The sequence below is a fragment of the Myotis daubentonii genome, chromosome 3, assembly GCF_963259705.1.
Source record: "Myotis daubentonii chromosome 3, mMyoDau2.1, whole genome shotgun sequence".
Classification (NCBI taxonomy): Eukaryota; Metazoa; Chordata; class Mammalia; order Chiroptera; family Vespertilionidae; genus Myotis; species Myotis daubentonii.
Window position 1 is genome coordinate 59,652,578 of NC_081842.1, and position 23,009 is coordinate 59,675,586.

The 23,009-nt window shown below is 38.0% G+C and overlaps 1 protein-coding gene across 1 annotated transcript in view; it reads right to left on the reverse strand.

Annotated features, from left to right (window-relative positions):
* Nucleotide 1: 1 nt before the first annotated feature.
* SLC15A2 (solute carrier family 15 member 2) overlaps nt 2-23,009 on the reverse strand; it is a 27,990-nt gene continuing 4,982 nt past the window's right edge. Inside the window, exons 4-22 of the mRNA XM_059687699.1 lie at nt 19,604-19,696; nt 18,394-18,493; nt 16,205-16,295; nt 15,890-15,967; nt 11,287-11,369; nt 10,297-10,383; nt 10,040-10,129; nt 9,904-9,948; nt 8,841-8,873; nt 8,030-8,118; nt 6,822-6,903; nt 5,890-6,024; nt 5,274-5,438; nt 5,072-5,118; nt 3,396-3,506; nt 2,661-2,757; nt 1,947-2,093; nt 1,235-1,339; nt 2-898 (exon numbers count right to left, since the gene is read on the reverse strand). Of these exons, the coding sequence (XP_059543682.1) occupies nt 722-898; nt 1,235-1,339; nt 1,947-2,093; nt 2,661-2,757; nt 3,396-3,506; nt 5,072-5,118; nt 5,274-5,438; nt 5,890-6,024; nt 6,822-6,903; nt 8,030-8,118; nt 8,841-8,873; nt 9,904-9,948; nt 10,040-10,129; nt 10,297-10,383; nt 11,287-11,369; nt 15,890-15,967; nt 16,205-16,295; nt 18,394-18,493; nt 19,604-19,696 (1,855 nt within the window). The 3' untranslated portion in view covers nt 2-721. The remainder of the gene's footprint in view (nt 899-1,234; nt 1,340-1,946; nt 2,094-2,660; nt 2,758-3,395; nt 3,507-5,071; nt 5,119-5,273; nt 5,439-5,889; nt 6,025-6,821; nt 6,904-8,029; nt 8,119-8,840; nt 8,874-9,903; nt 9,949-10,039; nt 10,130-10,296; nt 10,384-11,286; nt 11,370-15,889; nt 15,968-16,204; nt 16,296-18,393; nt 18,494-19,603; nt 19,697-23,009) is intronic.

A 23,009-nucleotide genomic window follows, 5' to 3' on the forward strand; every position in this document is an offset into this window, starting at 1 on the left:
TCCTGTTTCCCAGAACCAGATTTACCAGTGTGTATTTTCTTTAATTTGATTTCCAAAGATCTATCAGTACTTAGAAAGGGATGTTTGGGTTGGTAGATAAAATAGTGTAATTATAAGAAAGATGTATCTTCTCCTGTGTTAATAAAATGTCAGTCTGTTATTCTGTACTGAAAAATTTTCTAAGGTTTTATCAAACTTGGATAGTTGATAAGCCAGACCCTAGACCAGATCACACCAGATATACCAATTCTTGAGGTCCTTGTGAATAATTCAATTGCACTGCTAATGAAGAAACTTGAAATACCATTTCTTTCTTATTCTGCAATTTTGCCCCTAAATCAGCACCTCAAAAAGTGGGGTCTTCTGTTCTAAAAAGCAGGTAAAGGAATTCCCAACATAATTTTGCACATGCACAGAGACAAATCTCAATTATACATTTGTGTTTTCTTGGCCATTTGGAGACCCAGACCAGTTTCACCAACACAACACATGGTTTACTGAGTTCACTGATAAATGGGAAGACATAAAGTCTCGGGGCCTCACTCTTTAATGGACTGGAAAATACAGAACTGCCTCTATCATGGGAGAAAAGTGGAGGAGACCAGCTCATATATGATGCCACCTCACTCCCCTAACCAAATGGAAGGAAAAAATGCTTGAAGTTCAGTGATGGCCAAGACCAGAGTCAGGAATCTGGAACTGGGCAGAGTCCCAGGAGTCATTAGAGCTTTGTGTTCTTGGTTTCCAGGTTTATTGTGTTCTCTTGGATATGGGGAATCTTCTTAGCTGCTGGCTCCTGAATATCCTCTGACTTTAGAGGAACATAGTAGTAGCCCATGATGGAGAAGATCAGGCAGACCAGCAGCAGGAGACAGGAAAACAAAGTGAATTCGACCCACTGCAGGAAGAAATATATATAAGAAAAGAATATGGTGAAATCTAAAACTAAAGGGATCTTCCAAGGGCGAGAACGGAGGAGCAGATTGATCCAGGCTCGCCATTTAGACAGAGGTTTGCTAGGAGAAGACTGGGTTCACTCACCTTTCCTCACATGGGCATATGGTGGACATTATTGATACTTACATATGTCTATTTTTCTAGCAAAGTCTGTGTGCGTCCAACTCATCTATCATGGGGAATGTGGAAGACAGAGGGATGGAGGAGGAGGAAAAAGAGGAATTTGAAGGGGAAACCTTGGGTAGATTACAAGCTCCTCTTTCTCTTGGATCCATACCTGTACCAGGTCGCTGAACTGTGCCACAGTAAGCACAATGAAATTGCCAACTCCAATTGTCAACAACCAGGCTGCCTGGAGTACAGATTTCATGCTAGAGGGAGCCTAGAGAGGACACAAGTTTGTCGGTAAACGAAATCCCTACACTACTCTCATGCCCCATGCATCTATCCAGAAAACTTCTTCCACAAAAGTTTCCAGATTCAACTTTCCCACTGAGTTCAGTTATCACATTGACTCAAGGGGTATTAATTATGTTAATAGTAATAACAAAATGGAGCTCTTATTAATCAAATATTTTAACTCATATTATATAATCTTCATTACAACCCTAAGAGATAAGTTCTATTAATATTCTTATTTTATACATAAAAAATAACACTAGCGAAATGATTATTCACTTGCTCAAGATTACACAAAGGGTTGTGTGGCCAAAATTTGAACATAGGCAGTTTGACTCCACAGCCCTTATTCTTAATTTTTAAGTATTTTTTCCTCGATATCAAATACCATAGACTACTATGCTGCACTTCCATGATCATGGGAATCAAGATGACTCTCTGTTTAGGATCATGTATATGGAATCTAAAGCCAAAATATATGAAGGTCTTGGCCAGGTCACATATCTATTTAAGGCAGTGCCAAGAAAATAATTCACCATCTTCAATCTAAGCCCTATCTCCACCTCCATTTCCCACCTGAAAAAACCTACCTGAGAATAAGAAAATTCAAGTCCTGTGACAGAGAACATGACCTCCCCAGCTGTCACCAGCACATATTGTGGTAGCTGCCATGCAATGGATATTTTGTTGGCCGGAATGTCTTCTGTCTTCCAAGCCTGGGGACCCTGACGGGTGCTCTTAGTGAGGGAAAGAAGAAATTGGTTTGTCAGTAGTCCCAAGTAAATATTCCTTACCTACAGCATTCTATGATCTTATGTCCATCCCATCTTTATATTTTTATCCTTTTACTACCTCCAAGAGATTGAGCAATTTCTACAGTTTCAGGGTTTGTTTGTTTTTTGAAATTTCTTTTGGTAACAATGCACTCACTAGCCTGACTTAGGATATTGACATTAATATAGTCCTTAAATGGCAAAATATTTTGTTATTATATGTCAAAATGACAATCTTTGTTTTCTTAGAACCATAATGAGACTGAAGGAGACCATGTCACCTCATAGCAATGACTCAAGATAAATTAGTTCTTCCATTTTCCCAGATCCTGTGCCTGCTACCAATGATATCTCTTTTTATGTCCCATATGGAGACCTCAGTCATAAAGTCACTAGAATCTATCATCTTACACTAGAAATAAGTATGTGATCCTATCTTGCTACAAAATCTTCTTTGGATTCCAGGATAGACACAGACATAGATACAGCTTACATGGTAGGAGAGTGCAGGGTTAGCCATGAGCTACTTACATTAGTAATAACAAACAGATAAGCTGCACCAAAGTTTAGTAGACCCAAATTCAGCAAAAAGTCATCATCTTCTGTTTTACAATGTACTGCAGAGTATCTGGAACAGGATGAGGTTAGGTTAGAATAAACATCACAGCTTAGAAAAGCACCCCCATTATCACAAGAAAGAATGATCTCATCTCTTTATTGATGGTGAATCGAGCAGCAAAACCACCCATTTCTCTTAAAGAGAGAATTCTCAAGGAGTAAATTATTTTCATGCCAGATTTTTCTGCCCCTGGTCTGAGCCCCTTATTATCTGTCTGGTATCTTTTTTTTTTTAACTTAAACCTGAATAAAGAAGGCACAAATCATCTTCTTTTATGGACACCAGGCTCTTAAGTCTTATTAATTTTTCTCAGCATAAAACGGTGAACCCAAAAGGATAAACCTGAAGTACTGATGTGCCAGTAGGCAATACCAAAGGATAGAAGTGGGAGTCCATAATAAACTTTGCAAACCTCCCAGAGATGGGCCTTATTAACTTCATAGCAATCATGATCTCAATATACCTGTGTAGAGAAAGGTGAGACTAAGGGAAGGAGGCAAGGGTCAAAAAAGAGCTGGAGTCTGTGTATACTCAAGATTAGCCAAGATATACCCACTATCTTGATATACCACCATCTATATGCAAAGAAAGCATTTTAAAATTTGTTGATAAAAGTAAAATGTTCAAAGGGTAATGAGTGTACTTACTCTCCTATTTGTACAGTTCTGTAAGCAGACACACCATAGTCTTCACCAACATTAAGTGAGATATCTGCACCCAGGTTGATGTTGACCTCTTTATGCAAAGTGTTAAGGAACCTAAGGGTAGAGACATGGTTACAGATCAGACAAAGCTTCCCAAGCAACAACACATGATAAAAGGGTAAGGGGATTTTTCTTTTGTTTGCCATTATATCCCAGTGCCTAGAACAGTGCCTGATGAATAAAAGGTACATCATATGTATTGTTAACTGAAGGAATGAATCAACTCAAATGTAAAAAGTATCAATAGTCTTCTTAGCTGCTCCTAGCGTTCTCATTCCTAAGGGAATAGCTTTCTATCTGCCATACCCTCACCTGATCTCTAACTGGATGGACACTATCCCATGGCAGTCTGAGTCTCCTCCCTAATCCAGCTTAGGTGCATCCAATATTTTTCCCTCTTATAATGATGGGGTTCACCAACTGCTACTCCATTAAGAAAAATGATTATATAAATATATACCAGTATGCTCAAACCTCAGAGGGAAGGTAGGGGAGGGTGGGGGTAAGGGTGAGAGTTCAACCAAAGGACTTGTATGCATGCATATAAGCATAACCAATGAATACAGACACCAGGGGAGTGGGGGGGGGTGCTATGGGGGAATAAGGACACATATGTAATACCTTAATCAATAAAGAAAAAACACTGATACTTTATCTTCTTATAAATGATTTGACTTATGCAAATTCAGACTCCCAGCCCATAATAGATCCATCATTATTATGGAGTCTGCAGACAATCCTGGACCCTTCTAGAACGATCTTTTTAGTCTTCTGAACCTAGGCCTCTAAGTATGGGTTTGGGGTACATTTCTATTTTGATAGCTTGTGCTTTTTTCTTTGGCCCATGGAATAAAAAGGGAAGTTCCCTCTAGAATCCTAAAGTTGACTCCTGGACTTTTTAAGTAATCTAGAAGTTTCCCCTTCCATCCCTTCTGAAAGTTCCTGTGGCTCTCCAACCCAGGAAAGTCCTATCAACTTTTAACAACAACTACCTACTAGTAATCTTGATGGCCATACGCATGTGCATCTGTCCATTTCATGTCAGATTCCTGCCACAGAAAGCAGGTGACCTCTTCAGTGCCCCAGCTCTGAAACTGTCCCAGGCTGTCTGACAAGACCTTCAGACTTTCCTGAATTCACAACCAAGTCTTTTGACTCCAAATGTATCACCTTTACTACACCAAGATGCGTCTATAAGTTTAAAATAAAAACTATACTTTACTTTAAAAACACAGTAAAAATAGAAGCCCAACTACCAACAATGAAGCATTATTTGCTTACTTCTAAATTTCTCTCTGGTCATCAGAGAGAGGAAAGTACTGAGTTATTTTCCTGAGAACAAGATAAGTGGATAAAATTCGGTATAGGAAATGCATGCATCAGAGCACAGGAGACATACACAGACACAGGGTCATCTTTGAATGCCACATGGGAAAGCAAGCCTATTGGCTCTGCGTCCTGAAAAATGCCTTCTGACACCTATGCCCCTGACATCCCAGGAGAGAATCCCTGCACCAGACAAGTAGAATGTTAGGCCTCATTATCCGAAGCCCCACAGATCAGAAGAGGCCCAAGATTCATGAGAACAGAGTGGCCTGGGATTTCTTTGACATCCAAACCTCACGGCTGTCATCCCATTGGTTGTTATGTTTTCCGCATCCTTCACCTTAAATAAAGGAAAGTAAAAATCAGTCACAGCTGACAACAGGGAACCAATAATCAGAAAAATTTATCATTAGGCATATCCTTGGTAAGCTATTGATGAGCCAGTCATCACACTCTAAGATAACAATTTGGAACCAAGACCACTCCTCAACTTACCATCATGCTGGAAATACTTTCCCCATCTTCTCGAATGATCAGACTGTACCACTTCTTCTCCTCCACAGAATGCTCAGTGTAGACAGACAAATTGTGATATTTCAGGTGGAAGTGAAAATCCTGGCTTTTTGTCTTCAGGTGAAGTTTGGAATAGTGTGGCATTTTCTGTAGAATGGAAAACCTGTCACACTCACCTTCTATCCCATTTTGGACATCATAATCCCATAGCTTCCCATTCGAGTAACCTTAACATTATCTGTTAAGCTAGTAATTCCATTTTTGTGAATATACCATAGGAGTAATTAGAGGGATGCATAAATATTCATGATTAAGGATATTCATCATAGTATTTACATATTATAATACTTACCATTACAATGACTTCTGATTTTAAAATTATTGCCATTTTACAGATGCTTAAACTGAAGTTTAGAGATAAAATAACTTGTTCAGAGTCTTGTAGCTAGGGAGTGACAGAACTGGAAATCGGACTGGAGCAGTTTGACTTCACAAATGCATGCTCCACAAATGCATAATGTAGTTAGCCACTATATTATGCTGCTGCTTTGGTGCATAATCAGAATGTGTTTCTAATTCTTTCAAGTCCATTTCTCACCTGAAAAGATCTGATGGACTCTGGCAACAAAGAATTATTGTCATCTCCCACCACTGTCACCTTCACCTCATCATCTGCCAGATTCAAGACTTGTAGGAAAGTCTCTTGGGGACCTGGCTGGGGTGGAGCCATTTCCTTAGGACAGAGAACACATGTTAGAATCACTAATAAACAACCCTGTGGATACAAGGAGAACAGATATCTCAGTCCTATCTCTGACAGCCTAGTCCCATGGTTGGCAAACTGCGGCTCGCGAGCCACATGCGGCTCTTTGGCCCTTGAGTGTGGCTCTTCCTAAGCCTTAGGAGCACCCTAATTAAGTTAATAACAATGTACCTACCTATATAGTTTAAGTTTAAAAAATTTGGCTCTCAAAAGAAATTTCAATCGTTGTACTGTTGATATTTGGCTCTGTTGACTAGTGAGTTTGCTGACCACTGGCCTAGTCCATCTAATCAGGACAACACAGTTTTCTCCCACTAAAGACCATTTGGCTTAGGAAACTCTGAAGTCAGTCTAGAGGAGGAAACACCAGCTCAATGCAGCAAGCACAGGTGTCAGGTAACAACCTTCATACTTTTTGACTCAGCTGTGGCCTCGTATATCATTCCCCAATAGTGGCCATTCAGTCTGTCAAAGGGTATATGTGTAAGTATCTGGTAAGGTATCATATAAGCTTGTGTTTCCAAAGAGATGGCTGGATACCTTGATATAAGTGTTTGGAGATTCCTTGACAATATATTCTGAATCACTCAGGTAGGAGCTGAGCCTCCTTTTCATTGCTGCTCTACCTCTGTACCTACTCATTTGTCACAAATATGAGTTATGCACCTTCTTTAAAACAGGTACTGTGCTAGGTCCCAGGGAATCAGAAGAGTGAACAAGATAGATAAGGTCCTGTACTCATGGAGCTTAAGAATTATTGAACTCACATTAACTTTTGTCTCTACAACTGCCACAACTGCAAATGCCAGGCACGCTAGGATCATACCAACAGCCATTTTTCTAAGCGATCTGCAGAGGAGAGGGAGAGACATTTATACCTAAACTTTAGAGTTAAAGGATAAAATCCACCCCACCCCCCAAGCCTACCATTAAAGACCTTTCCTGATTTGGCCCCCAATTACTTTCCAAAGTATTTCCTAGAACTCCCCTTCACATATCTTTTCTTCTCCCTTTACTTGAGTCGCACTGAATGGTTCTTTGTAATGCACCACATTCCCCACATTTATCTTTGTTTATGTTTTTTCTATCCATCATGTCATAATAACAAGAAGAATAGTATGCAGTCAGATTAATTGAACATTCACCATATGCCAGGCGCTATATATTATTACTTCATTTTCCTCTTGTTCAGAAGTTTTTCTTGACCCTGGCAGCAGACTACTCTAAACTTCCCTAGCACTTTGCTCCCTTATTAGGGCAGCTAACATATTTTACCTCGTGTAATAATTATATGTGCACACGTTCCACCTCCTTATTAAACAGTAAACCTCTCGAGGGCAAGATTTGTGCTTTTACATTTGCATGGCTTGTTGCTGAACCCACTTCAATGAATAAGTGATAAAAGGCCATTTGAGTACGGTAAAGTGGTCATTAAATGGAAATTGCTATTAAATCGGGAATTAAGAGGCTTACAACACTCCTCTGTCAAACCGATCAAAGAATAACAACCACTTCTATGGGAGAAAGCAGTAAATAGGGACAATTCTATCCCCACTCTTACCAGGTCCCCTTACTTGTTTTATAGGGACAATAGGAGATTTAAAGGGATTCATTGTCATCAAAGGCTTTAGACTTCTTTGAAGAGGCAACATTCAAGAACAAAGCAAAAAGTTGGAAAGTGAGAGACCACTGTCACATACTCTTGAGTTTCCATGAAACTTAGACATACCCCTTCAACATTGCGCAGTTCAGAAGGCAGTAATGGCTTAGACTCCCTACAGTAAGAATTAATTTGTTCTAATTCCCATCCTCTGGTATTCATGGTGTGTAATCTAACGTGGGTAAATAGAACCAGAAAAAAATTATAAAACCAAAACAAATCATCACTAGGTAGAAAACTACTGACATTGAATCTTTATCAAACGGGGCAAAGATTGAGTCAGTCTGGAGGAATACAGGCATAATGAGCACTTACGAGAAGTTGATTCCACACTTGGAGACCAGAGGATAAACGACAAGGTCAAACAATGGGATGAAGATAAGAACCAGAAGGGGATTTAGTACCTGCAATACCATAGTCAAGAAGATTAGTTACAAGTGTTCGCCTATCATAAGTGTGAGCATGTGCTCTCATTTGCTTTTGTGCTTCCTTTCTCACATCCAAAGACACTTTTCTCATACAAAGTACAAAATGATTCCATATCTCTTATTCTCTTTACACCTAAGACTCTATTTCCCTTGCATAGCACCTTAGTTTCCAGATATCCCAAGGAACCAGTTTCACTCTGAACCTGTTTTTCTGTCAATCAATTGGGTGTTCCCATTTTCACTTGTCATGTCCATTTCCACAGCCCAAAGGAAAATGTCAAGGCCAGAAGAAATGGAAGGAAGAATTGGGGATTCTTGAACAAAGAGTTAAAAAAAAAAAAAAGAACTAAGAGTCACCAATGAACAGAGATTCTGACTTCGTTGCTCATACAACAAAGCCTTCTACTTTCGTTGACAACATTTCCATTATACTATGCCAGGGATAAAAGTCCAATGCTTATACTTTTCCTGTGAGCGCAAAACTTACTCTCCCCGGAGTTGGTCAGGAGCTACTTACTTAACAGAAGATGTAAAAGAGAAGTGTGGAGCTTAAGGAGAATATGTTCATCCCTATGCTTAGCACTCTTCAGCATACAAGGGAAAATAACATCAAATTATGGTTGGCAATCCTAATACTACAGGTAGAGGTATAAATGAGGAAAGAAATAAGTCCCCATGACTACAAAGAAGTGTCCTACCTGCATCTGGTCCGGCTGAAGCACAATAAAACCCTGAAACATTATAATAAATTAAATTTAGAGGTGGCTAAAGACAAGAAAAGCCTAAATCAACAATCTTGGTAATTAACAGGCAATAAACATACTAGTAAGTTAAAATTCACCAGGTCTTTGGTTCAGCCATTATCATGCTTGTAAGGATATATGGGCTGAACAGACTGCTAATGGCTTCAGGCTATGTTTGCTGAAGGCAGATGCCCTAAGGCAGACTATTCTTTTCTATGTACTATACTTTCCTTAACCTCGGAGAGAATAGTCAGTGTGTTTTTATTCATCCCAGTAACTGCAGTCATAGGTAGTAATTATGTGAAGGACAAGCTATCTGGTTTAGGGTAAAGATTCCCACTGATACACAGAGTTCTCCAGGGGGTCAACAGAAGGGTAATCATGGTAAATCCTGGACAACCAGAGGAAGGAAAAAGGTAAACTTACATTTGACAGGCTGCAAAGAGGCTAGCTAATAAGACCCTACCCTCTTCATAACTGTGATGGCAGAAAAATAAGACAATAATCTAGAAAGTGGAATGATTGAGAGCAGAGATGGAACTTTATGTGAGTTTGCCAAAGAATGGAGGTTGGAAAAAGAGATAAAAATGCTTACAACTTTCCCCATTTTTCCATATCCATGTACAAAATATTCCATGTGCAGATCCTCTGCTGCGAATCTTGACTGGGATGGGGCCAGTGTACTAGCACCATTAAACCTGTCTCTGCTGTGCGGGGCAGGCATAGATGGAAGAAAGCCATCACTATCCAAGCTGTATCCCTTTGCTACCCTCTCAATACTTCCTTGTACACATTTTAACCTTTCCCATCCTTCTGGTCCTGATTTCTAAAGGTAAGACTATGTTTTTTATTTCTAGACTAGATTTCTTTATTTTGCCTACTCAGTATTTGCATGCTAAAGGCACCTGTCTTATGACCTTAAGTCCATTTTCAGGCAAAAACACAAAGAAATTAATTTTTCCCACGTAGGGATTATAAAGAAAATAACAGACTTCTCTGGAAAATCTCTTCCACTCACCAAATTCCTGTTCATCCTGGTGGCTTGCAAGGTCCATCGTGAGCCCTAGGGCAGACAGATGCCGTTAGGAGAAATCCCTTTTCGGTGAGAGGGTAAAGGCTGGAAGAGGGGAGGCTTTCAAAAGAAGTATTCTTACCTGCTGTTCCAGAAGGGCCCAGAACATGGGCAATGGGATATAAAGGAATAGTATCCTGGTCAGTGCCTTCACATCCATAATGAGCTGCTTCTGCAACACAAGGGAAAGGAGGAACGGGCTAACGGTTTTCATGCTTGGAGTAGAGGCAGCCCAGAACAGTAAGAGAAGAGGTTAAATGCCGCAGGAGGGAATCGGTTTGGGTATTAGGAGAGATGTCACAGAGATATTTATAAGATATTTCTGAAACTCCAACTTACTGGGTATTTCTCAGCTGCCCAGTCCAGCCAGTGCTGTCGCTTTGGAATGTCCCCAGAACGGTTCTTGAAACGGTTGGAAAGAGCGAACTAGGGCAGAGCATAGACCTCAGAAACTTTCCCCTGCTTTTTTCTTTTTTTTATTTATTTTTATTTTTTTATCGATTAAGTTATTACATATGTGTCCTTATCCCCACATTACCCCCATCCCCCCACCCCACTCATGCCCTCACCCCCCGTTGTCTGTGTCCATTGGTTAGGCCTATATGCTTGCATATAAGTCCTCCCCTGCCTTTTTCAAGTCATCATCCCTTCTCTGAAACAGACATACTTCAAGTGACTTATTCACATGCTTTGATTTAATCAGACATTAAATTTCAAAATATTTCAGATATAATTTTATTTATCCTTATGTCTTTTAAAAATTTAATTTAATTTCCATCACCATTTATTCTCCCTATACCCTTTTCCACCTCCACCCTCCTCCACCCCACAGCCAACACATTGTTGCTCATGTCAATGAGTTTTTTCTCTCTTTTTTCTCTTTTTTGCTCAATCCCTCCACCCCACCCCCACTCTCCCCCACTGCCAACAGCTGTCATCCTGCTCTGATTGCTTATTTCACTTAGCATAACGTTCTCCAGGTCCATCCATACTGCCACAAAGGGTAACGTTTTCTTCTTTTTTACGGCTGAGTAATATTACATTTTGTAAATGCACCATTGCTGTTTTATCCACTCATCTGCTGATGGACACTTATAACTACATTTCAGAAGATTTTTTCCAATTTAAAAAATGATTATGTTTTCCTTTTTTACTTAGAAGTTAAGTAGGGGAACAGAGGCAGACTGATTAATTTCAATTTGCCCAAAGGCACAGATATAGAACAGAGGTCATTGAGAAAAATGTAGGTCTATGTTTGAAGGTCTCTGCTCAGCATAGCATCTCTTTGTCTTTGATTGAAAAAGGCAGGTAAACAATTCATGGACTTACCCAGATACATTTGATAACTTGAGTCACTATGTTTCCTTCTGGAGGTGTTTTTTTGTACATTTTGCTTCCCATTGCAAACACAACTGCAGTTGATACACAAACAAGGTTCTTAGCTTCTCATTCAGCACATTCAGTACCCAAGGCTAAGGACAGACTGCTGATGTGTAGGAGTGACTGGCAGATCATCTCGTCAAGGGAGGAACCTCACTTAACACTTCCTGACTTGAGAGTTATAAAAGTTATAAAAAGAATTAAATGGTCAATTGTTAAAAGAGATGTCTGTTGAGACTTTTCTGTAATCACAGAAATGGAAGTCGTCTTTGAGTTCTCACTCTTTTTTCCTCCATCTCCACATCTGATATGTTACCAGCTTTCATTGATCTTGCTTTAGTCGGCAGGCTCTTTTCCACTACCATTGCTACAACTCTTATTTAGGACCTCACAGCTTCTACCCTGGGTTATTAAAATGGACATCATCTAGTTCCTCAATCCCTGGTCTATTCTTCCCCTATCTGATGCCAAATTAAAACTTTCTTTTCAGGACCTACCTAATAAACCCAAGCCCCTGGCATGAATACCATCCCAATTAATTATTGTTTTGATGGTTATTATTATTACTAACTACCTATTGAAGGTTTATTCTTATATGTAAAGTGTTAAACATTTTACATACATGAACTGATTTAACCTGACAAAATATGTACTACTCTCTCCACTTTACACACAAAGAAATAGAAGATTAAAGAAATTAAGCATCAGGTACAAGGTTAGAAAGCTAAAAATTGCCAGAAACTACACTTTAGACCTGAAGCCTGTCTGATTCAAAAATCTATGCTCTTAAATATCAGAAAGCTTCTCATTCACTCCTTCTTGCATTAAACCTTTAGATACTACTAGGAATAAAGTTTTAAAAAAAAATACGTGGCCTCTGTCCACAACGTAGCTCACCTCAGCTTACCATTTCCCACTTTACGTTTCATTACAGAGTAATGCTCTAACCACTATTCATCATTCCTACAAAAAATTATCTTCTAGACTATTTCTGTTCTTAAGCTTATTCTTTGCCCTTAATCTACATCTTCATTCTTTAAGCACATCTCCTCAACTAATTGTGGACACATTTTCTTTTCTTACTTTTCCTTATACTTTCCAAATAATCAGCAATGAGCTGATAATACTTTTATAATTATAAAGTGCTTTTGATTCAAGTTTATTAAATTTAGCTAAAATCAATGGGGAGACTCCAGCTTAGATGTACTTTCCTCCCCAAGGGATTTTCCTGCTCCAGCAAGATGTCCCTCAGGGGTGGGCAGACTTTTTGACTCGAGGGCCACAATGGGTTCTTAAACTGGGCCGGAGGGCCGGAACAGAAGCATGGATGGAGTGTTTGTGTGAACTAATATAAATTCAGAGTAAACATCATTACATAAAAGGGTACGGTCTTTTTTTTTTTTTTTAGTTTTATTCATTTCAAACGGGCCGGATCCGGCCCTCGGGCCGTAGTTTGCCCACAGCTGAAGCTGATCATTTACCGAAGATGCCTTTTCAGTAGCATTTTCCAATATCCTTACACACGAGGATGCCTAAATCACCTTAATTTGACTGACCTTAACTGTTTAATTTCTCCATTCCTCTCTGTCAGATTCACTCTACCACCTTTTCTTTATTCATCCTCAGTTTCCCCAATGCTCCTCCAAATAGTACTCCTTACCAACTATAACCTTCTTATTGCTAATAGAAAAAAAAAAAAAAACGGTTCAGGAAAAGAATGCTAATTCTGGGAGACAAATGGGCAAATAAAGAGGTATCTAGACAAGAGGAAGATCTTGGATAGGGAATAAACTGCCCCTGAAGCTGAGAATGATCCTGTATGTATTTCAGAGAGGAATGGAGAGGGAGAGAGAGATAGAAACATCAATGATGAGAGAAAATCATTGATCAGCTGCCTCCTGCATGCCCCCCACTGGGGATCCAGCCTGCAACTCAGGCATGTGCCCTGATTATGAATTGAACCATGACCTCCTGGTTCATAGGTCAATGCTCAACCACTGAGCCATGCCAGCAAGGCCTCTCTTTCCTACTTCTTATTCACTTCCCAATCTTTTCCAATTAATCTTAAATTTCTACCAATCTACCATAACTGATGTCATCAAATTAATGGCCTTCTTGTTGCTATATTTACTGGACATTTTTTACCTTAACTCAATTTCCCACTCAGTGAGATTTGTCACAGAATGATTTCCTTTCTTCTTAAAATCTCCTTGGTATCCTGGAGAGCACTACTGCCACTTTGGCCATTCCTTTTTAGTCTCATTTGTGAGCCCTTCCTCTTTGCCTATCTTTTAAATGCTGGTGTTCCTCGGAGTTTTATCCTAGCCTTCTTTTTGCCTTATTCTTATTATCTCTTAGTTATTTTCACTATTTTCATGGCTTAATTGCTATCCCTATACTCATAGCTCCAGATATTTCTCTACAACCCAACATTTATTCTGAGCTCTAAACCTGTACTTCCAAATAACTGCTTGGAACTCTATATGCTCCAAGATAGCTAAAACATAACATGTTCAAAACTAAATTTATTGGTATTGCCCCAAACCTGTTCTCCCTCATTATCTTAGTCAATAACCCCACTCTCCACCCAGCTGCTCAAAGTCAGAACCCTCACTTCACATATTTAATCAATTAAGTTTTATGAGTTCTACCAAGTGAGACAAGGTGAGCTGAGTGAGGCACTCACCTTGAGCACAAAATTTAATGAAGTGCCAAAATTTTAGTACTCAAGATAAATACTATTCTTCACTCACCTTTAACCCACCCTTTGCTCACATTATAGTTACTGAAAAATAAAAATCTAACAATCATTCCTTTGTTCAAAATCTTTTTGTAGCTCTCCACTTTTCTCTCCTGGTAAAGTTCTAATTCTTTAATTGCTTAAAGGCCTTTCATTATCTGGTTTCTGTCTATTTCTCTTCTTTATTTTTCTCATTTATGCTTCAGGCAATCTGAATTCTTTTAATATCTTTGAATATGTCATACAACTCTCACTTCCTTGTCTTACAGATACCATGTCCTATTTCTGTTTCACTTCCAATCTCTTCTTTGATTAATTGTTGTTAATTCTTTAGTTCTCCCCTTAGATGTCATTTCTTTAGGCAAACTTTTTTTTGACCCTCAAAGTCCTAGTCAGACATCCCTCTTCTGTGTTCCTATAGCTTTTTATATACTTCCCCAGTTGTTACACTGACCATACCATTTTGTTTGCTTGTTTGTTTCCTTCTTCCTGCTGGACTATATAAGTTTTTTGAAAGCATGAACTGTAGTTGTCTCATGCATCAATGTGACCCCAATATCTAGCACAGAATCTGACATATAATAGGTGCATTAAATAAATGTTTGTTGAATGAATAAATTTTCAAACATTGATTAATTAAATTATAGTGAAAGGCCATAAGATTAAGTTATTTATTAGTGCCAAGAAAAGTGAAGCAGCTGACTTATAATCATAGCTATATTTGTTTAGCATTTCATAATTTATTTTTAAAATTTTCTTTGCAGCATCTCTTTTAGTCTCATAATTACTCTACATAAATATCATTATTATTCAATAATCCAGAGAAGGAGACATAGTTCTAATCACTGGAAAACCAGGAAACTATTTGGGAAAATGTTTGGCTTAAAAGGGAGAGGAAGAAGGGAATGTATTATCATAGCTCTCCCGGAGAACACATGCATTTCATTGGAATTGGAATTGGAATCTGAGTGCTACTATTAGCCACCTCCTGCTAGAAAATAATCACACTGAACATTCTGAGTCTCTGGGCTCTTTTTCCTCTACTGAGTTCTTTATGTGTTTTGACTGGACATCTTCCAAGGGGGTGTTACCCAAAGGCTCAGAGTGAGAACAGGTTTCCAGGTCAGTGATTAGAAACAATTATGTCCAAATTTCTCATTAGATTGCATAAACTAAGCAGCCCCTTTCCTCTTCCATTACTGGGTTCTTGGTGGTAAAGAGAATGCCACTTGATCTAAGTTGCAGGAGTCCCCACCTACTTATCCAACTCCTCTTATTCTCTTTGTTCCTCTTATTCTCAATGCTCCTTGGGAGAACTGCAGAGCAGGGCAGAAACTGCTAAACCTAGAAGTGACTTTATAAGTCCCAAAGATTCAAATGTATCTTTCAATTACCAGATGAGATAAACTAGTTTGAGAGAAAGGGTTATCTTCCTTGCTTCCCCACATATTTTAGTGTAGAGAGTACACATTAGAATTACCTAGATATTTTAAAAAGTATAGATGCTCAGGCCCTATTCCACAGAGAAACTAATTTAATTGGATCTACATCAAGCCCATGGCTCAGTTATTTTTTTTTTTAAAGCTCTCTAGGAATCTTTTTATTAGTTGTGTAACCTTGAGCACTTTTTTAAAAAAGGTTTTTGACTTTAGTGAATTTATCTCCAATGTTTAGGAGAAACCCCTACAATAATGCCTACCTAAAAGAGTTAGTCTGAGGGGTGGGTAAAATCATTTGTGTAAAGTGCTTACATGATACCTTACATTGGCAGGCACTGGTGATTATTAGTTTCCTCGGCGACACTGGACTTACCAAGAGCTATCACCATAAGCAATCCCGGGACTCCAAAAGCCAGTGCATAGCAGTCTCCCCCGAAACACTGCACATCTCCTAAAGAAAAAAAAAAGTAATCCTGAATCTTGAGTCCTTGATGTTCTGCAAGCTCAAGTTTTTCAGGTTGTAGACGTAGACATCCATAATCTTTCTTTGGGGTCAGACAAATCAAGATTGAAAGAGATTATCTCAGGTTTTCAAGCCCTTATAAGAGGATGAACAGCAGGAAGTCTTGGACAGATTTTTGTCTGGCTGAGAAAGCTTTATAGAGGGCCCCTCTGAAAAGATTCTAACCTCTTAGCATGGGTGTGACAAAGGTAGAAATCAAGCTCCCTGCATTGATGGAGAGGTAGAAGACTGAGAAGTATCTAGTCCGTTCCTCTTCCTGAAACAAAAGGAAATATTATCAGTACAATATAACTCTTAGCTGCACTCTACCCAATCAATGTTCAGATTCAGCTGGAAGTACATATACAGAGACAGATTCAGATATTGCCTCCCCAGTATCTGAATATTATATTAGATATTTTAAAATATACCTGGCTCACCACATACAAACATTTACCCATCTTTCAAACCTTAGTTTAAACATGCATCTTTAACATTCTTTTACACCTTTACCATACCAAAAATAATCATCCTGTATACTATGCCACTACTGTGCTCCATATATACCTATTATAATATATATATTTTTTTATTAAATGTCTGTTTCTTTCAGTAGGTTGTGAGTTCCTTTAGGACAGAAATCGTGTGTTACTCATTTCTGTAATCCCCACTGTCTTCCATAATACCTGCATATATTACAGACTAAGTAGATATTTATTGACCAAATTAAGCAAATGATTGACTGAGTTAGAGAAAATATTTTGTGGAATGTGTGGTAGGAATAGGATTAGAACATAGGACAGCGAAGTAAACTGCTGATCAAGTAATTTACCTAGTGCTTATGGGAAGTCTGCCAGAGAGTATAAAAGGAAGTCAATGGTCTTAGAGGTGGCTGATGGAAACTTGGAGATGGGTTTGTCCTATGATTAAATATCTTTGTGGAACAGTTACCAAATGAAGCAATTTTCAAATAAAGTTGTTAATGCTTTATTCATTCATTGCGTACTGCTGTGCTTCATTTTGCCACCCAGATCTTTTCCTGACACAGAACAATCTGTCCTTCCCATTTTCTATTTTACAGTGTATTTCACTTCTTCTTCTCCTCCCTATTTAAACCTTATTTCACACACATATTTGTATAGTTCATAGTGTATAGAATCTCACTTGCCAAAGTTTTGTTATTTCTCCAAATTATGAACTCTGGGCCCCAGACATATAAAGAATACAAAATGATCGCTAAATGGTCTGAAGGATAAAAGACCATTTGAGTTAAGACCACAGGAAGACAAGACACAGAGAGACACCAGAGAGAAAAAAACTAGAAGCATGACAAATAGCTATAGAAGAGGGAATATATACATGAAGACAGACCAAAAAAGAAAACTGAGAGCAAAAAACAGAGCCAGAAAATTCGGCTGATCTAAGAATAGACAGTTTCCCTTACCCAGTTCTCACTACTTCCTCATACAAGCTCAATTTACTTCTTTTATACTGTTCCTCCCACCACCACCACCATTGACAATGTAAAGTATTTAGGAAAAGAGAGAATGTCATCCATACCAGTGATTTTCAACCTTTTTCATCTCATGGCACACATAAACTAATCACTAAAATTCTGCAGCACACAAAAAAAATACATTTTTTTTTTTACCAATCTGACACACACAAAAAATAGATATAATTTTGATTCATTCCCACCAGGTGACTATTGTTGTGTTGGCTGTTGTCATTTTTTTATTTGACAACCTAAAGGAAAAGAGGTCAGTACTCCTGAGTAAATAGTCAGGTATTGCATGTTCATAAAATTATTGTGGCACACTGGTTGAAAATCCCTGATCTAGACAAGTTCATCTATAGAAATTCATTCTGCTTGGTCATTTTGCCCTTTCATAGGATCTCAAAGTTAGAGATACTTAAATCACCTTTATACTACTCATCCCCTCCCATTCCCAAAGTGCTTACGACATTTTTTTCCTAAATGCTTCAAGTGAGAGTAAATTCACTGCTTCAAACTCTATTTGAAGTTTTTTCTTCTTTCAAGCAAAAAGCTAGTTTCCTATAGCTTTCACTCATTGGCCTCACCTGACATTTGTCCAAAATCAATAGAAAGCTATAATATTTTTCATTCTTATTGAATCTAAATATTTCCGTTTCCCTCAACCTTCCTTCATAAGATGTGTCTTTTTTAGGACATCTACGACCCTGGTCACTTTCCTTTGAACATTTTTCAGTTTTTCTCTCTATTAATGACCCATACCCAGAATGGAACATAACTCCTCAGATATCTCACCAATGTTGGCAAATGGCTACCTGCCAGGTACCTCTTTTAACATCTGTTCTGAGTCTTGGAAATACAGGATTAACAGGACTCTTACATGTGTTTTTTCAAACTGGTCTCCACCAAAAGCTGCCACACAGGGTTTGATACCTCCTGTTCCCAAAGCTATTAGACTCAGGCCGACCAATGATAGGACTCTGAAATGGAGAGGTGAGGACACTAACCATATTGATATTAAACACAACAGTGAAAACTGAATATAGGGCTACAGGAGGAAAAAAAGTATACATGTAAAGATCCCTTTCCATTTCTAACCTGTGAGCACTCTCCATCTGCCTTCACTCCCAGGAAAGACTTGGGGGTACTTAAGAGCTTTGTGACCCTTGAGCCTCTGCCAGGAAGTATTTACTGCATGGGAGGATTTTGTCCCTGACATTTCCATTTATCCCTTGTGTACAACAAGTAGAAGTAGATACTGAAGCAACTTCAAAATTAAAGCTCTAGTTATCAATTTTGTCTTAGTCAAAGAGACACTTCAATAGAAAGACCTTATGAATCCTTATCCCACATACCATTACTGAACACAAAACAAAATGTTAAAATTCATCATAATTATTAGAAGTGTCATTGATTTTTGGTGGGACACCAATAAGGAGGTATCTAATAATTATTAAATTTCAAACAAAATTCTTAACTCACTGGATAAATACATGTATAGGCACATTATAAACATGAATACATATGTCCTGGTTCTTGAACAACTGTAATCCTCTTTGGTGACTGAACCATCAGACATAAAAAGCTATCAAATACTTCTTGCCCCATAATCATCAGTAGCTTTAGTAAAAATGGATAGAGCAACTGCGATATATGCAACTACATATAAATGGAAAATATCCAAGCTTTGAATATGACTTCTACAATGCATTATAAGAAAACATTACAGACATTTTTTTAACCCTGGTAAAGTACAGATGCATGAATGGATGAATAAGTGAGGGAATATGGAGGACAAAATAGTTTTAATGATTGCCTTCAAGCATACAATGAGTTTTTATGAAGAGGATACCAACTAGGCATTCTAAAAGTCCCAAAATATTTAATAAAAACAAATGAGTTCAGATAAAGTATGAAAGAGTTCAACTTGTAAATAACTTCTTCTTAACCAATTTGGTAATAAAACAACAGTAGGCTGTGAAATAAAAGTATATCTCTGGTAAGAAAATAAAAAATAATCTGTAATACAAGTATAAGAGGTTTACCTAATGGAAAAAAAATGGTCCAGTTTATTCCATGATTTTACTCACGTGTGTACCATGTGTCCCCCCAGTATTGGTAAGGCACCCAAGGACTTGATCACATGGCCAAGTACATACACCAAAGATAGATACATAATTGTCCTGTTGAGAGAGTTAAATTAGTCATTCCAAACAGAATTCAGAGACTTAAGTAATACAGACTCAGAGTTCATACTATTCTCAGTGCCAGAATAAATAAAGTGAAAAGAGAAAGGGGTGGAGGAGGAAAAAAATTTCCTGAGAAATGCAAATAGAAATAATAATGGTAAATGAAGTAAACAGACTAGAAAAAGAGAGAACTCTTTGCCTTGAGTGTTAGAGGTAATGGACATTCCCTTCAAGCTCCTTTCTCATATCTGACCTCTCCTCCCCCCTTACTCTTATGTTCTTACTTTACACATACACATACACATAGCATTCCTGCTCTGGTACAGATATGTCAAGGCCAGAATAAATTTGTAGTGAGTGATGATGTTTTAAAGTTGGAGAACCAGAAGAAGAGGATATTTTGAGATGTTTTTCTCAAGGAATGTCTTTGGCTCTAGAAATTGACAGGGGTTGAGGAAAAACTCCAATTAAACAAAAAAAAGGAATGGCTAATACAAACTTTCTCTAAACCAAACCATTAAGACATAGAGAGAGGTAAATTGCTCTCAGATTCAGCTTAGTCACTTGAACACTTGGTTTAATTATAATATCTGCCACAGTTGCTTCATGGGCAATTAAAAATGGAGCCATGGACTCTGAATTGACTTGCCAGTGATAAAGATCATACAGCTGGTAGGGACTGCCTGTTGTGTTGTTTTTCCTGAAATCTGAATGGCAAATACAAAGTAGAAGAGTGGAATTCTGGTAAGAATGTATGTAGAACTATAAACATTGAAATAAGGCATACAGCCACATATACAATACACTTCTTAGGTATATCACCACACTAGCAATCTCTTTATATATAAGTAGAATGTAAGTTCTAGAAGGAAACTTGGAAATTATATAGTTTACATCTGTGATTTTAAAGTATTACATGCTAATGTGGAATATAAAGAAAGGAATGAAGGAATCAGAGAGAGGCTAAAGATACCAGAAACTTAGGATGTGGATTTCTCATTTTAAATATCGAATTTTCCTAAGTTGGCTCTCCAGGGAAGGGATCTTAGAAGGTTTATAACGGCAAGTAGGGGATAAAAAGTTGGGTGACTAATTAATATCAGAAGGAGGGGCCAGGGTTTCGCAAAACATTTTGGAGGGCCTTCTAAAGAAAAGTTCTCTTTGTTGGAATAAAACGAAAAAATTAGAATGAAAAAGGACTGAAAAAAGGCCAGCTCTCATGAGCCCAAAAGAGATCATCTATGGTAGATCATCCGACAGAAAAATCAAAAGGAGTCTGAGCTGGAGTAATAGAGTCTGACTAGGGAGATCAGAGCAATATCAAATTATTGGACTAAATAAATAAGAGAAGTGTAAGTGGCGTAGAAGGAAAATAGGCAACTTTCTAGGTAAAAGACTCATGGAATTAGTCTAGGATATGGAGAACATAAGAGAGGAATCTGATGGCAGGAAATTAACAGAAGGAGAAAGAAGTCAAGAGAAACATGGAAAGCCCACATTTGAAATGAGATCACTGGAATCATTGTAATTCAAACCATATAACACAGAACTGTGTTAGATAGACTTGACCTAGCTTCCATTTGCAAATGAGGAAAATGAAATCCAGAGAGATCAAAGGGCAGTCCTAAAGTGACATTCCAATTAGTATTTGCATTAGGTCTAGAACTTCTACTTTCTAACTCATAGTCCAGTGTTCCTTCAGGTTTATCATGAACAAGTTAATGTGGAAAAAGAAAGGGAAATAGAAGACCTTTTAAATTTTATTTCACCACCAGAAGTAATTTTTAATTAGAGCTTAGGAACTGAGGGGTATGTGTGGTGATGGCAAAGGAAGAGATCTAGTGTGAAGAGAGTAATTTCTGACCAGACAAAAAAGATAGGAGAGGGGAGGAAATGCTATAGACCCACTAAGGAGAAAGAGAAAGAAGTGTAGAGAGGTCATCCAAAAGCATATTTGACAATAAAGACATTTAAGAGGGTGGTTGTGATTGCCAAGGTTGAGTCCAGACTGATAGGGATGGGTCACAGCATATAAAAAACCAACACTAGGGATAAAAGTCATCTTCATGCTTGTCCACAGCTATCCTCAGTCTTGTGCCTACATTTGAGTATCTGAGGGTGAATAAATTTATTAGTTGAAACATTTATCAGGCATTCTTCTAGGTGCTGTGGATAAAAATATATATGAGACTTTATTTTCTCTTCAGAAGAAAATATTAGATTTATATACAAATAACTATAATAAGATAGAATTTGGTAAATGTCATATGAGGGCAAAAAATAAAAGTTCAGAGAAGATTAGGTTACTTCTGACTAGTAGTAAGAGTGAAGGGCAGAGAATAATCCATAACATAGGTGGCCTTTGAACTGAGTCTTACAGGATTTGGACAAAGGAGGATGGAGAGGAAGGAAATTCCATGAAGTAGAAACAGTTCAAACAGACGTAGAAAATGTTTGCACTGACTATTGTTAGGGGAACTTTAGTAGTATTCAGTTTTTCTTTAGTAAAGTCTTGAAAGGGAGTATGACAATAAGAGCAGGAAGGTCAGTGGGGATGAGATTAGTAACAATGGGTGAGTCAGCAGAAAATTTTGAGCAAAGTAGCAATGTGAACAGAGATTTCTTTCAGGAAGATTAATTTGGCAGTCCTATATAGGCTCAATTGTAAGAAAAGGATATGGGAGGCAGTGATGACATTATAGGTGTCCAGTTCAATAGCCCAATTTAGAGGTAATGAAGACCAAAACTCGAGTTGTGGCAGTTAATGGCAGTGAGAATCACTGTTGAAGAGGGATAAATGTGAGAGATATTATAGAAATAGAATGGCAGAATTTGATAACTGATTGAATGTGAGCTTATAGGTTTGGGAAGTGAGGATAAGGTGGAACATCCCGGCGATGAATGGCACTATGCAGTTATAATGCATACTGAACTTGAATGAGAAATTAGATTATAGAATTGGAGGAGCTATCTGCATATTGCTAATATTGACGCCATAGATCTGCTAAAAGAGAATTTGGAGAAATAGAAGACAGTAAAAAAATATTCCCTGGGGAATTGCCTACATTCAGGAAAGAGTGAAGTAAACAAAAGGCAAAAAGCCAAATAAGGAAGAATCCAAAAAAGTATGAGGGAAAAAAAAATCAGAAAATGCAGTGTTAGAGAAGCCCGTGAAGTTTCAAGAATATAGGAGTAATAAATAGACTGAAATGTTAAAATAAGATTAAAGTGAATAAGAATCTAGAATTTCTCAACAAAGAGATCACTATCACCCTAGCTGGTTTTGCTCAATGGTTAGAGGATTGGC